This window comes from Primulina eburnea, chromosome 4 (assembly GCF_022965805.1).
Source record: "Primulina eburnea isolate SZY01 chromosome 4, ASM2296580v1, whole genome shotgun sequence".
Taxonomy (NCBI): Eukaryota; Viridiplantae; Streptophyta; class Magnoliopsida; order Lamiales; family Gesneriaceae; genus Primulina; species Primulina eburnea.
In genome coordinates, this window is record NC_133104.1 from 27703696 (window position 1) to 27721369 (window position 17674).

A 17674-nucleotide genomic window follows, 5' to 3' on the forward strand; every position below is an offset into this window, starting at 1 on the left:
CTCTCTTATTGTAAGCTTTAGCTCTTACGTCCTTCATCTTATGGAGTATAACCGTAGAAAGTGTGGTATAAAGTCCGAAACACGTCCCTGTCGGTGTGTATTATTCGGTAGTACATGTTTTAAATTCTGCCTTGGAGGGTTGCAGTTATCCTTCTGTGATGACTTCTTGTATTGTGTTCATGAGGTTATTAGCTTTTGCCCTGGAAATACATGAATTTGGAAATTACCCAAATCATTTGAGTAGGTTTTGTATAAAAGAATTTATAGTTCAAATTTATCAGAGTATTTCATCTACATGAGATCTTATTGATTTTGCATGGTGATATAAAAACTTTCTTCCTTGTTGGCTAAATTTGCAAAACAGGTTCCTTGAGCTTCTACAAAATGACAATTCAATTGAATAAAAAAACCGTATTTGGAATAATATTTTATTATACGATTCTTTGAAATTATGGTATGAATGAGAGACGATTTAGATTTGATTGATTTAGTTTTTCATTTCCTTTTGTTTAATGTTTGAACAAAAAATCAAAAAGATAAAATTGTTGAAAATCAGAAAGTTGAATGTTGAAAATAAGAATTGTAAATATTGAAAATTAGTGTGTGATGATGTATTTATTTTTGGATTATTTTCAAAAAAAATTCTATAAATAGGTCTCTGAATGTGTGAAGAAAATCATAATCTAGTAGAGAGAATTTTATAAAGTGTGTAGTTTAATATATTTTGAGATTTTTATTTTTTATCGTAAATTTTTACTTTTAACACGTTATCAGCACGATATTCGAAAATTCGGTTCTCCATATTTTTCAAGCTCCAAAACACAAGAGAAATATAACAATATTCAAAAGTAAGAGTATTTACTTTACTGTTTATTTATTTTTATTGTAGATTTTTTTAATGTATAATATCATGTTATTATATAAAAGGACTCCATGACACCTCATTACAATAATATGATGTGATTACACTGCTTGTATAATTTTATTGTGTTACTGTTTAATTATGTATATATATTTGAATAATATCAAGTTTGTAAGGCTCAAAATTATTAGTTTTTATTAATATGATACTCGGGAAGATATGATAATATATGATGTGCGAGGAGAGGAGAAAAGACATGAAAATTAAGAGCTTACAAGACCACACCCGCGCCCAGAACAGGAGTGCACCCGCGGTCATACAATTGTAGATTTTAAGAAGAAAAGTCGAAGCTACATCGCACCCGCGGTGCCACTAAGACCGCACCCGCGGTGCATGGACAGAAAGTTGGCAAATTTTATTCGTAACATCACCGCAACCGCGGTAGCAGACCGCACCCGCGGTGAAAAGACCGCACCCGCGGTATTGCAAAGACCGCACCCGCGGTCGCTACTTTTGGAAAATGTTAGGGTTGCCGAGAGCATAGCGCACCCGCGGTGCTAACGTGACCGCACCCGCGGTGCTGCATGCGAGAAATCCACCTTGATTCTTATGTTGACACATGGCAGAGGTATATATATGAATTATTGCTGATTCATTTCTTTCTCACTTCCAGCATCTGAACCGAGAGTTCCCTCAAATTTCTTCAAGTTCTTAAGTTTTGGGGTAAAATATCTCAAGATTTAGCCACCCGAATTTAGTTTCAAGTTCGAATTTGTATTCCTTGCATCAAGGGCTTCAAAAGGGTATATGTTTTGTTAAATTCCAGCATGTCTTGATATATATGTGTTGGGAGAATTATGAATTGAGTTAAGAAATATGTTCTTATGATGATAAGGATTGTAGATTTGAAACCGGAACGAAGAAATGATATCGAACTCACTTGTTATGAGTTTTAGCATATATGGACATGAGATTATGCAGATTTTGAGATCTTGACATAGATATTATGATGATTATAAGTTGAGAATTGTACAATGTTGATATATGTTGAATTGGGTTAAACGGTATCGAAGAATTATGTCGTTATGCCGTCGATTTATACCGAAATTGATTAAGAATCGTATAAGACTTGTTGTGAGTTGTTTGTTGATATGGTATCTATCAACAATTGCCATTTCAGATTTGGAGTGACAGAGTTTGTATCCCGACTTCGAGACTTCGATTTATTTCACAACAAGGAAGGTATAAGCCATGTTTGTTTGGACAGCCACAACTCAAATAAGATATTATTTGAGTTTCCCAACCAAAATCACATACTAGTATTGTTGTATATATGGTAACATGTTTATGACTTGTTTATAGAATTATATCCAAATCTTGTAACATGATTATGTTTTGATTATAGAATTGTATTCAAGCATATAAGATCATTGTGATATTCAGATATGAATATGAGCATGCTTTGTTTACAGATTGATATTCATTGCATTTACGATAGGAGAGTCGTTGACAGCCATTGTCAACTATCTAGATGTTCGGTGTATCTCAGCTTAGGAGTAGCCCTGACTCCTATTGCAGTCGTTGATGCAGCTCAGACCGAAGTCTAGGAATAAGACGTACAGTCACCTCGAGTGGGAGAGTAGGTGACAGCCATTGACGTCTTATTCACACCGGGATCCCTAGAGTTCTAGTCGAGTCGAGTCCAGACATGGTTTGATTCGCATTGCATTGCATGTTTATATGGATGTCATTCATTATATCATGTTGCATGTTTTAGATTGATTATATGCATGTATACATATTTATACTGGGATTTGTTCTCACCGGAGTTTCCGACTGTTGTTATGTTTGTATGTGTGCATAACAACAGGTGGGGCAGGATCTGGGTCACGCAGAGGATGAGAGATGGACATAGCGTGGCGATCTCGGGCATAGCAGAAGAACTAGTAGTTGTACTTTTGATATGTATTATATTTAATTACTAGTTGTTGAGAATAGATGGAACAAGACATGTTTGTACTTTATGTTTGTAAAATAAATAGAGACTTTATGCTTGTTTATACAACATTAGAATAAATGTTGAAAAGCGAAAATTTGACCCACTTTTTATATTAATGATCCATTGAATCCCAAAGAAAAGAGTTAGAGCCCGGGTCCCCACAACAGGTGGTATCAGAGCCGTAGGTTCTGTAGATTGAGATAGATAGAATGAGCGGGGTAGATTGAGTCATCTGCCTTGTTTATATCATGCTAGCATATCATGATTTATTGCTTTCTCTATTACTTGTTGTGTTATCTGATTTGATTGCAGCATGTATTGGTTAAGACTGAATCAGAACCGATTCTGGATCAGAGGTAAATGATCAGAGGAGGGCTGAGACAGTTGGTATAGATTGTATACTAAACTGTTTGAATAGCTGATACATGCCTCCTAGAAGAGCAGCCATTCCTTTACGACCACTAGCACCAGAACACGGTAGCACATCCGGAGATCCAATGGATGTGACTGCGACTCCGATGGAGACTCTATTAAAACGATTCCAGTCTTTCCGACCACCGACCTTAAAGGGTACAGAAAATGCAATTGAATGTGAAAGCTGGTTGGAGGATATCGAGATGTTATTCGAGTCTCTGGAATATAGTGATGAGAAGCGAGTGAAACTCATTGGCCATCAACTGCAAGACGTGGCTAAGTATTGGTGGTTGAATATAAGGAGAGCACTAGAACAAGCGTGGCACCGAGATTACCTGGAAGGTGTTCAAGACAGAGTTTTATCAGCGATTCTTTCCTGTATCCTACCGTAAAGATAAAGGCGCTGAATTTGCAAACCTGAGGCAAGGGCAATTGAACATTGAAGAGTATGTTGCTAAACTTTTCTTCTTTGCTTCGCTTTGCACCTCACGTTTCAAGGTAATGATGAAGCCGTAGCAGACCAGTTTATAAATGGCCTGAATCCAGATATCTTTACGTTGGTGAATACGGGGAGACCCAACAACTTCTCGGATGCATTGAATCGTGCCAAAGGAGCAGAAGCAGGATTGCTTAGGCAACGGAGTGTTCCGTATGTTGCTCCGAGTCCGAGACCGCCACTACCTCCAGCACAACCTCCTCCTAGATTTGATAGCGGCGGGAGTAGCAGCGGGCGGAAGGATCAGTTGAAAGCGAAGGGCAAACAGTTTAAGAGGGCAGGGAGCAGTTCGTCGAGCTTCAGCGGGTCAAGACAGAGAGGTCCTGGCCAGAGTTTATAAGTGATGAGTGGATATTGCAGTACTTGTGGAGGTAAGCATGCCACAGAACAGTGTCAGGGTGTAGTGGGCAGATGTAACATATGCAAGCAACCGGGGCATTATGCCAAGGTCTGTCCTCAAAGAAGTGGTGCATCGAGATTTCAGGCTGCAGGGTCATCAGCATCAGTGACTCAGCCTGAGAAGGCAAGCTTCATCTGTTCACTCATTTCAGCCGCCACCTACACAGACCCAGCCTCGAGCCAGAGGTGGTCAGACCAGGAGCCAGCCGACTCGACAACAGGCTCAGGTGTTTGCGTTAACAGAGGAGCAAGCACAGGATGCCCCAGATGACTGTCATTGCAGGTAACTGTTTCTTTTGCGGTTATCCTGCATATATATTGATAGATACGGGTGCATCGCATACATTCATATCAGAACGATTTGCATTATTGCATTCTCTGCCTGTTGAGTCTTTGTTAGATGTCGTGTCTATTACTTCGCCGTTGGGAAGTGGTTTGAATCGGTGACTACGGTTAGACATTGCATCTTACAGTTTGAGGGTCATGAACTTGATCTAGATTGCATAGTACTTGGGCTAGCTGACTTTGATTGCATTGTTGGAATTGATATGTTAACAAAGTACAGAGCCACCGTGGATTGTTCCCATAAGATTTTCAGATTCAGACCGGAAATGGCAGAAGAGTGGAAATTCTACGGTAAGGGTTCCAGATCTCGGATTCCCTTGATTTCGGCTTTGACTATGAATAAGTTGTTGCAGAAAGGAGCAGATGGGTTCCTTGTGTATGCTGTAGATGTACAGAAATCTAGCCCGACATTGGCAGATTTGCCAGTAGTACGAGAATTTACAGATGTGTTTCCAGAGGAGATTCCAGGGTTACCTCCAGTGCGAGAGGTATATTTTAGTATTGATTTGATTCCAGGTACCACTCCTATTTCGAGAGCTCCGTATAGGATGGCGCCGATAGAGTTGAAGGAATTGAAAGCACAGTTGGAAGATCTGCTAGCCAAGGGATATATCAGACCTAGTGTATCTCCTTGGGGCGCTCCGGTGCTATTTGTGCGAAAGAATGATGGATCGATGCGGTTGTGTATCGATTACAGGCAACTGAATAAGGCAACATTAAAGAATAAGTATCCTTTGCCTAGAATTGATGATTTATTTGATCAGTTGCAGGGATCCTCTGTTTATTCTAAGATTGATTTGCGATCCGGATATCATCAGCTCCGAGTTCGAGATGTAGACATACCGAAGACAACATTTCGAACCTAGGTATGGGCATTACGAATTTATTGTCATGCCTTTTGGTTTAACAAATGCTCCGGCGGTATTTATGGGCTTGATGAATCAAATCTTTCAGAGGTATTTGGATGATTTTGTGATTGTCTTTATCGATGATATTCTGGTGTATTCTAAGAACAAGAATGAGCATGCAGAACATCTCAGAATTGTGTTGCAGACACTGAGAAATGAGAGATTGTATGCCAAATTGTCCAAGTGTGAATTTTGGTTGAATCGAGTTGTCTTTTTGGGACATATTATATCTGGAGATGGTATTTCTGTAGATCCGAGTAAAGTGGAAGCTGTGATCAGTTGGTCGAGACCGACTTCTGTGCCAGAGATACGCAGTTTCATGGGTCTAGCAGGATACTATAGACGATTTATCCAAGATTTCTCTCATATTGCAAAGCCAATTACACAATTAACACAGAAGAATGCGCCATTCCTATGGTCTGAGGAGTGTGAGTCTAGCTTTCTAGAATTGAAAAAGAGGCTGACCAGTGCACCTGTCTTGATGATTCCTTCAGGTAGGGTGATTTCGTTGTATATTGTGATGCCTCTCATAGAGGTTTGGGATGTGTTCTTATGCAGCGAGGTCATGTGGTCGCATATGCCTCAAGATAGTTGAAGACTCACGAGACTCGATACCCCATTCATGATCTTGAATTGGCGGCTATCGTATTTGCACTAAAGATCTTGTGTCATTATCTTTATGGCGAGAAATTTGAGATCTACTCAGACCATAAAAGCTTAAAGTACTTATTTTCTCAATCAGAATTGAACATGCGACAACGTAGATGGCTTGATCTGCTGAAAGATTTTGATTGCGAGATCAAATATTATCCAGGGAAGTCTAATGCAGCAGCGGACGCCTTGAGTCGAAAGATTTGTTCCCTATCCTTATCGACGATAGGTGTTACAAAGCTAGTTGAAAATTGCTGTTTCTCTGGATTAGAATTTGACACAAAGAGTAGGCCACTACGACTTGCTACTATTCAAGTTGAGCCAAACTTGATCATGAGGATTAAAGAAACACAAAGAACAGATCCGAATGTGCAGAGATCGATTCAAATGGTCAGATCAGGGCATTTGTCAGAATATCAAGTGCGTGAGCATGTTTTGTACGTCAATAACCGTCTCGTAGTGCCAGATGTTTCAGACTTTTGACATCAGATTATGTCCGAAGGACACTGTAGTCGGTTCAGCATCCATCCTGGTGGCAGAAAGATGTACAATGATCTGAAGACACAGTTCTGGTGGAAGCAGATGAAGTCAGATATTGCAGAATTTGTGTCTAAATTCTTAAATTGCCAACAGGTGAAGGCCGAGAGGAAGAAACCCGGAGGTCTACTTCAGAGTTTAGCTATTCCAGAATGGAAATGGGATCACATTTCCATGGATTTCGTGACGAAGTTACCCCGATCTTCCCGAGGCTGTGATGCGATTTGGGTCGTTATCGACAGATTGACCAAATCAGCTTGTTTCATCCCGTACAAAATGACTTACAGACACGATCAAATGGCGGAGATATATGTCCGAGAGGTAGTCAGATTACATGGTGTGCCGAAGTCTATCGTATCAGATCGTGATCCACGATTTACTTCACACTTCTGGCACAGTTTACAACAGGCCTTAGGTACGACATTACACCTGAGTACTGCTTATCATCCTCAGACAGACGGACAGTCAGAGCGGACTATCCAGACTTTAGAGGATATGTTAAGAGCCGTAGTGCTAGATTTTGGCACTAGTTGGCAAGATTCTCTACCTCTTTGTGAATTCTCTTATAATAATAGCTACCAGACGAGCATTGAGATGGCACCGTTTGAAGCTTTATATGGTAAGAAGTGCAGATTTCCGCTATATTGGGATGACATTTCAGAGGTACCAGAACTTGTGTAATGCCCGAATTTTGAAAATGTGATAGTAGTTGTAATGGTTATGACCTTACGTTATGGTATGAATGGTAATGAATGTTATTGAATGGAATAGATAATTGATGGGAAGAATCAAATGTTGAATTTGAGCTAAATAGGTGATGGAAGTGCAGAAACAGTATGAAAAATATGGCAGTAGTTGTAGGTTTTTAGCATAATGTTTTGTATATTGATCCAATTGATGTGAGGCCATCTTCATTAGAAAGATATGACATAAGGCTATAAATTTCCAGTTTTGCGTTTTGGTCAAATCATTAGGGAAGACGAGCCAAAAGCGCCCCGAAGTGTGTCGTGCGTATCGTCGTTCCTATAATGACACATGTTGGGAGATTTAGCATAACGTTTTACTCAGAACTCCAAATGATCTGAAATTTTGAGGGGTTAAAGAAAAGACATAGATCTACAACTTTGTAGTTTACCACTTTCGCAAATTCCGAAGTTAAAAAGGTGTTTTGGACAGAATACGGCGCGCCCCTGCGCCAGAATTTGCGCGATAGCGCGCCCGGGCAGTATGGTGCGCGCCCCAGCACCAGATCTCGCGCGATGGCGCGCCCAGTACTGATTTTGTTGTTGTTTGGGGCAGAATGGAGCGCGCGGCAGTGCCAAATCTCGCGCTATGGCGCCCAACAACAATAATAAAAACGTGTTTTGGTGTTTGGGAAGGCATAAAATAGAATGGTATCATATTTTTCTTATTTTCCTTCTCCTTCTCTTCTCTCTATCGGTTTGGAAGCTAGGGTTCTCTTCTTCCTTTTTATTTTCTAATTTATTCTTCAATCTATGGGAGATTTGTTCAAGGAAATTATGAAATGAAGTTAGATTTGTGATCCTCTCTCCAAGATCTTCAAGATGGTGTAAGTATGTTATATTTTATTCAAGTTTGGAAATGAGATGAAGTTTAGAATTGATATTTGTGTTGATATTGTGATGTTGGAGATGTTGAGATTGTGTTGGTTTGAATTTTAAAATGGAATTGAAGCCAATGGCAAAGTAAAGGAGCTATTTCTTTAGCACGCATGCTATATGTTTGATGAAATGATTCAATGAATGTTTTTATGGCATATTAAGGTTAAGAAATTTACGGATCTTGATTCGAAGCAGTATTGAACTAATTATGAATTTTGAACAGAAATTACTCTGTTTTGATAGATGATCAAAGTCCTTGAGTTATAGTAGAATTCAAAGGTTCAAGGCTTCTCACGTACGCATTTCGATCTTCTTTTGGTAATATTTGAAAGGTATGTTACGGTCGGTAACATACGAGGTAAAAGTATCATTTTATTTAAATTGAAACTCTATGGCTAGATGAACTATTGTGATTTGATGATGATTGTTGTATTGAGATGAGTTGATTATGATATCGAGATGATGATATTGGTTTGCATCATGACATTGCATATTGAGCCAATTGTTGATTCAGATTTGATATGGCGGAGGTCGCCTTGATTTATTGATTTGTTGGACGTATGGGGCTATAGTTGAGTTGGCATAGTGTATGCGGAGGTCGCTGCTATGACCTGAACACTCTCTATAGGCGCACCATAGTCCTGGGATTGTAGAACACAGCAATCCACCCCGAGCGGATGAGTCGGTGGATGTTGCTGGGTGATTCTATTCCCTTGGGTACCCTATGACCAGATGATTCACTTGATCTTGAGATTTATTGATAGCCCACAGCTTCTGATCATGCATTGCATTATATTGCATCTTTATGAATTCATATGAAATATTTGAAATTTTAATTCTCATATGTTATTGATTGTATCATACTGGGTTTATACTCACCGGCGTGTCCGGTACCTCTTGTTTTCATGTGCTTGACGGTAGGTGAGGCGAGGCTTGGGATGCCAGAGTCAAGCTCCAGGCGAGGAGATGCGAGTTAGAGTGGGATTCTCGAGTCGTAGGAGCATTTGATGATGTTGGGAAAATTTGGTTCACAAGTTTATTTTGACATGTTGAAAACTTATAGTTCAAACATTTAAATTATTGTGACAATGTTTATGTGGATTTGTGAACAACGAATTATGTATTTTATTAAATCGTTTGGTTATTACTTTTATAATTATTGGTATTAGATGTCGGACCCGGGGCCCCACAACAGGTGGTATCAGAGCGTAAGATATTTGGGAACAGGGTAGATCGAGTCAGTTTGAATTGTTTGATCATGTGATATATTTGTTAGCATTTTCATTGTGCTACGATGTGAAATACATGATATAAATTGAGATATTATATTGTTGAGTTTTATTCGAGATTTTGAGATTGTTGAGTTTCAAGAGCCAGAGATGATTGATACAAGATTGAGATGATTATGATATTGTGATTTTATATGTGTTTGATCTGTTTTATATCAGACATGGCTACTCGAGGTAGAGGTCGTGGTAGACCTAGACAGGACATACCAGTGGCACAAGATCAGGGCAGTGCTACTCATACTCAGATTGATATAACTCCGACTCCGATGGAGATACTGTTAGCCAGATTTTAGTCTTTGCACCCACCGATGTTGAAGGGTACCGAGAATGCATTAGAGTGTGAGATCTGGTTGGAGAATATGGATCAATTATTTGAATCTCTTGAGTATCCAGATGATCGTAGAATCAAGTTAGTTGTTCATCAGTTATTAGATGTTGCTAAGAGTTGGTGGATCATGACAAAGAAAGCTTTAGAGGGTCGAGGTACGATTGTTACCTGGGATATATTTAAATCTGAATTTTATCAGCGTTTCTTTCCTACCTCTTACAGAAAAGATAGGGGAGCCGAGTTTGCAAATTTAAAGCAGGGAAATCTGAATATTGAGGACTATGTTGCTAAGTTCTCGAATTTACTGAGATTTGCTCCTCATGTAGCATCCGATGAAGAAGCTAAGGCCGATCATTTCATAAATGGTCTTAATCCTGATATATTTACCCTGGTTAATACTGAAGGCCTAACACTTTTGCTGAGGCTCTTGATCGAGCCAAGGGAGCTGAAACTGGAATCATTAGGCAGCGAGGTTCTCAATATTCGCAAAGACCCCAACAGCCACAGTTTCGACAGCAGTTCAGAGAGGGTAATACTGGCAGTAACAGTGGCAACATAAGAGAGCAGTTCAAGGCTAGAGGCAAACAATTTAAGAGGCATGGAAGTAATTTTTTCGAGTTCTAGTGGATTGAGACAGTCTGGTTCAGTTCAGAGCACTGGTTATTCAGGCCCGACTTGTGGTCAGTGCGGTGGTAGACATTATACCGATCAGTGTAGAGGAATCTCGGGAACTTGCCACTTGTGTAACCAGGTGGGACACTATGCTCGAGTGTGTCCTAACCGTGGCAGTGATATGTCTCAGAGTGGGGGATCATCGAGACAAACATCTCACCAGAATCGTCAGACCCCTACAGTTCATTCTTATCAGCTGTCAAATCGATCAGATCAGAACAAATAGAGTGGTAGCCACAGGGTAGGACAACCACCTAGACAACAGGCTCAAGTTTTTGCACTCACTGAGGATGAGGCACATAATGCTCCAGATCATGTCATTGCAGGGTAATTGTTTCTCTCAGGTTATCCTGCTTATGTTTTGATGGATACTGGTGCATCACATACTTTCATATCTGAGCACTTTGTCACATTGCATTCGTTGCATTCTATACCATTATCATCTACCTTATCTATTTCTACTCCACTGGGCAAAGTGATGAGGTCAGCTGAAATGATAAGTGGTTGTGAATTTCGTTATGAGAATAATGTCATTGAGCTTGATTGTATTATATTGGAGATGTCTGATTTTGACTGCATACTTGGTATTGACATGTTGACAAGATACAAGGCTACTGTAGATTGTTTTCAGAAGGTTGTTAAGTTTAAGCCTGATATGACAGATCACTGGACATTTTATGGTAAGGGTTCTCGAGCTAAGATTCCTTTGATATCTGTTTTGTCCATGACTCGTTTGTTGCATAAAGGAGCCGAATGTTTCTTGGTTTATGCGATTGATATTTCAAGGTCAGTACCTAAATTGGCAGATATTCCAATTGTTAGTGAATTTTCAGATGTATTTCCGGATGAAATTCCAGGATTTCCTCCAGTCCGAGAGGTTGAGTTCAACATTGAGTTGATGTCAGGTACACAACCTATTTCTAGAGCTCCTTATAGGATGGCACCAATTGAACTAAAATAATTAAAGGAACAACTTGAGGATCTATTGGCTAAAGGATATATTAGACCCAGTGTTTCACCTTGGGGTGCTCCGATTTTATTTGTGAAGAAGAAAGACGGATCTATGAGGCTTTGTGTCGATTATAGACAGTTGAATAAAGCCACAGTAAAGAATAAGTATCCTTTGCCAAGGATTGATGATCTCTTTGACCAGTTGCAGGGTTCTTCAGTATATTCTAAAATTGATTTAAGATCCGGATATCATCAGTTAAGAGTTAGTGAGGCAGATGTGCCTAAAACTGCTTTTCGTACCAGGTATGTGCATTTTGAATTTTTGGTAATGCCTTTTGGGTTGACCAATGCACCTGCGGTATTTATGGATTTGATGAACCGGGTGTTTCAAAGGTATATAGATCAATTTGTGGTGATATTCATTGATGATATTCTTATTTATTCAAAATCTGAATCTGAGCATGCCGAACACTTGAGAGTTGTTTTGCAAATTTTGAGAACTGAAAAGTTGTATGCTAAATTATCGAAATGCGAGTTTTGGTTGGATAGAGTGGTTTTCCTTGGACATGTGATTTCAAGTGCAGGTATATTAGTTGATCCGAGTAAAGTTGAGGCAGTCATGAATTGGTCTAGACCGACATCAGTTCCTGAGGTACGTAGTTTTATGGGTTTGGCAGGCTATTATCGCAGATTTATTGAAGGATTCTCACAGATTGCGAGGCCAATTACCCAGCTGACACAAAAGAATGCACCATTTATTTGGTCGCAAGCATGTGAGGCTAGTTTTGTTGAACTTAAGAAGAGATTGACTAGTGCTCCAGTTTTGACTATTCCATCAGGTGTAGGAGGATTTACAGTGCACACTGATGCTTCACATCAAGGACTGGGTTGTGTATTAATGCAGCATGGCCGTGTGGTTGCCTATGCTTCTAGACAGTTGAAGCCACATGAGTCTAGATACCCGGTGCATGACTTGGAATTAGCAGCAGTGGTTTTTGCCTTAAAGATTTGGCGTCACTATTTGTATGGGGAGAAATTTGAGATATTCACTGATCATAAGAGTTTGAAATATCTCTTTTCACAAGCTGAGCTGAACATGAGATAGAGGCGTTGGTTAGATTTGTTGAAAGACTATGATTGCGAAATAAAATATTATCCAGGAAAGTCTAATGCAGCAGCCGATGCTTTGAGCAGAAAAGTATGTAATATGTCTTTGATCACTAGCAGTGTATCTGATCTAGTAGAAGAGTGTTGTCTTTCTGGTTTGGATTTTGTGGAAAATACTCAACCTGTAAGAGTATTTATGATTCAGGCAGAACCCGAGTTGTTTGTTAAAATTAAAGAGGCCCAAAGATTAGATCAAAGTATTCAGAAATCAGCTGAACTCGTCAGATCAGGACATCAATCAGAATTTCAGGTCAATAATGAGGGTATTTTGTTTGTGAATGATCGTATTGTAGTTCCTAATATTTCAGAGTTGAGGATGCAGATTTTGCGTGATGCTCATTGCAGTAAATTCAGTGTACACCCTGGAAGTAAAAAGATGTACAATGATTTGAAGAAACAATTCTGGTGGAAAAGAATGAAATCTGACATAGCAGAATTTGTATCTCATTGTTTGAATTGTCAACAAGTGAAAGCAGAACGGAAGCGACCAGGAGGTCTTTTGCATAGCCTTAAGGTTCCAGAATGGAAGTGGGACCATATTACCATGGACTTTGTCACGAAATTGCCGAGGTCGTCGAGAGGTTGTGATTCAATTTGGGTTATCGTTGACAGATTAACTAAGTCTTCGTGTTTCATTCCTTATCAGATGACATATAGGCATGATCAGATGGCCAGATTGTACATAAGAGAAGTTTTGAGATTGCATGGTGTTCCTAAGTCCATTGTATCAGATCGTGATCCCAGATTTTCTTCTCATTTTTGGCAGAGTTTACAAGAGGCCCTTGGTACTCGTTTGCATTTGAGTACAGCATATCATCCTCAGACAGACGGACAGTCAGAACGTACTATTCAGACATTAGAGGATATGCTGAGAGCTGTAGTGATGGATTTTGGTATTGGTTGGCAGGATTCGTCACCACTTGTAGAGTTTTCTTATAACAACAGTTATCAAGTGAGCATTGGAATGTCACCATTTGAAGCATTATATGGCAGGAAATGTAGATCTCCTCTGTATTGGGACGATTTATCTGAAGCACCAATTGTAGGACCTGATATGATAAGAGATATGACAGAGAAGGTGAAATTGATTCAGAGTCGTATGCGAGCTGCTCAGGATAGGCAGGCTAAGTATGCGAACATCAGGAGACGACCATTGATTTTTGAGAAGGGTGACAGAGTTTTTCTGAAAATATCTCCTTTCTGTGGTACAGTTAGATTTGGAAAGAAGAGTAAACTATCACCAAGATTCATAGGTCCGTATGAGATTTTGGAACGTGTTGGTGATTTGGCTTACAGATTAGCTCTTCCTCCTGCATTATCAGGTGTTCATGATGTTTTTCATGTGTCCATGTTGAGGAAATATCATCCAGATACTTCTCATGTACTTCCACCCGATGAGGTTGAGTTAGATCAGACTTTGAGCTACATTGAGAGACCGATTCAAATTCTAGACAGAAAAGATAAGCAACTTAGAAATAAATTGATACCGTTGATTAAAGTACAGTGGAACAGACATGGTGTCGAGGAGGCAACTTGGGAATTAGAAGATAAAATGAGACAAAAATATCCAGAGTTATTCAAATGAAGTACGCTTCTACTCTCGATTTTAATTTCAGTATTGATTATTACATGATAAACTTGAAAGAGATGATTGATTTCGAGGACGAAATCTATTTTTAGAGGGGAGGAATTGTAATGCCCGAATTTTGAAAATGTGATAGTAGTTGTGATGGTTATGACCTTAAGTTATGGTATGAATGGTAATGAATGTTATTGAATGGAATAGATAATTGATGGGAAGAATCAAATGTTGAATTTGAGCTAAATAGGTGATGGAAGTGCAGAAATGGTATGAAAAATATGGCAGTAGTTGTGGTTTTTAGCATAATGTTTTGTATATTGATCCAATTGATGTGAGGCCACTTCCATTAGAAAGATATGACATAAGGCTATAACTTTCCAGTTTTGCGTTTTGGTCCAATCATTAGGGAAGACGAGCCAAAAGCGCTCCGAAGTGTGTCGTGCGTATCGTCGTTCCTATAATGACACATGTTGGGAGATTTAGCATAACCTTTTACTCAGAACTCCAAATGATCTGAAATTTCAGGGGTTAAAGAAAAGACATAGATCTACAACTTTGTAGTTTACCACTTTCGCAAATTCCGAAGTTAAAAAGGTGTTTTGGACAGAATACGGCGCGCCCCTTGCGCCAGAATTCGCGCGATAGCGCGCCCGGGCAGTATGGTGCGCGCCCCAGCACCAGATCTCGCGCGATGGCGCGCCCAGTACTGATTTTGTTGTTGTTTGGGGCAGAATGGAGCGCGCGGCAGCGCCAAATCTCGCGCTATGGCTCCCAACAACAATAATAAAAAAGTGTTTTGGTGTTTTGGAAGGCATAAAATAGAATGGTATCATATTTTTCCTCATTTTCCTTCTCCTTCTCTTCTCTCTATCGGTTTGGAAGCTAGGGTTCTCTTCTTCCTTTTATTTTCTAATTTATTCTTCAATCTATGGGAGATTTGTTCAAGGAAATTATGAAATGAAGTTAGATTTGTGATCCTCTCTCCAAGATCTTCAAGATGGTGTAAGTATGTTATATTTTATTCAAGTTTGGAAATGAGATGAAGTTTAGAATTGATATTTGTGTTGATATTTGAGATGTTGGAGATGTTGAGATTGTGTTGGTTTGAATTTTAAAATGGAATTGAAGCCAATGGCAAAGTAAAGGAGCTATTTCTTTAGCACGCATGCTATATGTTTGATGAAATGATTCAATGAATGTTTTTATGGCATATTAAGGTTAAGAAATTTACGGATCTTGATTCGAAGCAGTATTGAACTAATTATGAATTTTGAACAGAAATTACTCTGTTTTGATAGATGATCAAAGTCCTTGAGTTATAGTAGAATTCAAAGGTTCAAGGCTTCTCACGTACGCATTTCGATCTTCTTTTGGTAATATTTGAAAGGTATGTTACGGTCGGTAACATACGAGGTAAAAGTATCATTTTATTTAAATTGAAACTCTATGGCTAGATGAACTATTGTGATTTGATGATGATTGTTGTATTGAGATGAGTTGATTATGATATCGAGATGATGATATTGGTTTGCATCATGACATTGCATATTGAGCCAATTGTTGATTCAGATTTGATATGGCGGATGTCGCCTTGATTTATTGATTTGTTGGACGTATGGGGCTATAGTTGAGTTGGCATAGTGTATGCGGAGGTCGCTGCTATGACCTGAACACTCTCTATAGGCGCACCATAGTCCTGGGATTGTAGAACACAGCAATCCACCCCGAGCGGATGAGTCGGTGGATGTTGCTGGGTGATTCTATTCCCTTGGGTACCCTATGACCAGATGATTCACTTGATCTTGAGATTTATTGATAGCCCACAGCTTCTGATCATGCATTGCATTATATTGCATCTTTATGAATTCATATGAAATATTTGAAATTTTAATTCTCATATGTTATTGATTGTATCATACTGGGTTTATACTCACCGGCGTGTCCGGTACCTCTTGTTTTCATGTGCTTGACGGTAGGTGAGGCGAGGCTTGGGATGCCAGAGTCAAGCTCCAGGCGAGGAGATGCGAGTTAGAGTGGGATTCTCGGGTCTTAGGAGCATTTGATGATGTTGGGAAAATTTGGTTCACAAGTTTATTTTGACATGTTGAAAACTTATAGTTCAAACATTTAAATTATTGTGACAATGTTTATGTGGATTTGTGAACAACGAATTATGTATTTTATTAAATCGTTTGGTTATTACTTTTATAATTATTGGTATTAGATGTCGGACCCGAGGCCCCACAAGTTGGACCAGATATGATTCGGGATATGACTGAGAAAGTAAAGATTATTCAGAAGAGAATGAAGACAGCACAAGATAGGCAAGCCAAACACGCCAATGTCAGACGTAGACCGTTAGTATTCGAACAGGGAGACAGAGTATTCTTAAAGATTTCTCCTTTCAGGGGCATTGTCAGATTTGCAAGCGCGGAAAATTGTCTACCTAGATACATCGGTCCGTACGAGATCTTAGAGAAGATTGGCGACCGAGCCTATCGACTGGCTCTTCCTCCTTCTCTATCCTGGTATACATGACGTTTTTCATGTATCGATGTTGCGTAGATATATGCCAGATATTTCTCATGTCATTCAGCCTGACGAAGCTGAGCTTGATCAGACATTGAGCTATATTGAACAACCGATACAGATTCTTGATCGGAAGGAAAAGAAGCTCAGAACGAAAACTATTCCTCTAGTGAAAGTCCAATGGAGTCGTCACGGCGCTGAAGAAGCGACATGGGAGATAGAAGCCGACATGCAACAGAAACACCCCGAGTTATTTCAATTGATGTAAGTATTGATCAAACTTTGATGTTATTACTTTTGATGCTTGCATTGATAGAATAATGTGCGATTTCGAGGGCGAAATCATTTCTTAGAGGGGGAGAAATGTAAGGCTCAAGATTATTAGTTTTTATTAATATGATACTCGGGAAGATATGAGAATGTATGATGTGCGAGGAGAGGAGAAAAGACATGAAAACTAAGAGCTTGCAAGACCGCACCCGCGCCCAGAACAGGAGTGCACCCGCGGTCATGCAATTGTAGATTTTAACAAGAAAAGTCGAAGCTACACCGCACCCGCGGTGCCACTAAGACTGCACCCGCGGTGCATGGACAGAAATTTGGCAAATTTTATTCGTAACATCACCGCAACCGCAGTGCAGCAAGACCGCACCCGCGGTGAAAAGACCGCATCCGCGGTCGCTACTTTTGGAAAATGTTAGGGTTGCCGAGAGCATAGCGCACCCGCGGTGCTAACGTGACCGCACCCGCGGTGCTGCATGCGAGAAATCCACCTTGATTCTTATGTTGACACATGGCAGATGTATATATATGAATTAGTGCTGATTCATTTCTTTCTCACTTCCAGCAGCTGAACCGAGAGTTCCCTCAAATTTCTTCAAGTTCTTTAAGTTTTGGGGTAAGATATCTCAAGATTTAGCCAC

The 17674-nt window shown here is 39.6% G+C and overlaps 1 protein-coding gene and 2 long non-coding RNA genes across 3 annotated transcripts; all 3 read left to right on the forward strand.

Annotated features, from left to right (window-relative positions):
- Positions 1-8043: 8043 nt before the first annotated feature.
- Positions 8044-9548, forward strand: LOC140829807 (uncharacterized). The gene is made up of 3 exons (XR_012117541.1): positions 8044-8181; positions 8477-8565; positions 9155-9548. It is a non-coding gene; the product is annotated as an uncharacterized lncRNA (long non-coding RNA).
- A 135-nt stretch (positions 9549-9683) lies between these two features.
- LOC140830163 (uncharacterized) lies at positions 9684-14225 on the forward strand. Its single transcript, XM_073193449.1, has 6 exons — positions 9684-9799; positions 10255-10454; positions 11185-11427; positions 12175-12464; positions 12786-13221; positions 13852-14225. The coding sequence occupies exons 1-6, from the start codon at positions 9684-9686 to the stop codon at positions 14223-14225; spliced, it is 1659 nt and encodes a 552-aa protein (XP_073049550.1).
- Positions 14226-15092: 867 nt separating this feature from the next.
- Positions 15093-16421, forward strand: LOC140829808 (uncharacterized). Its single transcript, XR_012117542.1, has 3 exons — positions 15093-15224; positions 15521-15609; positions 16199-16421. It is a non-coding gene; the product is annotated as an uncharacterized lncRNA (long non-coding RNA).
- Positions 16422-17674: the final 1253 nt, after the last annotated feature.

Coding starts and splice junctions, on each gene's coding strand:
- LOC140830163 (XM_073193449.1), top strand. CDS start 9,684: ATGGCTACTCGAGGTAGAGGTCGTGGTAGACCTAGACAGGACATACCA. Junction 10,455..11,184: donor ACAATTTAAGAGGCATGGAA/GTAATTTTTTCG, acceptor CTGATATGACAG/ATCACTGGACATTTTATGGT. Junction 12,465..12,785: donor ACTTGGAATTAGCAGCAGTG/GTTTTTGCCTTA, acceptor TTTATGATTCAG/GCAGAACCCGAGTTGTTTGT.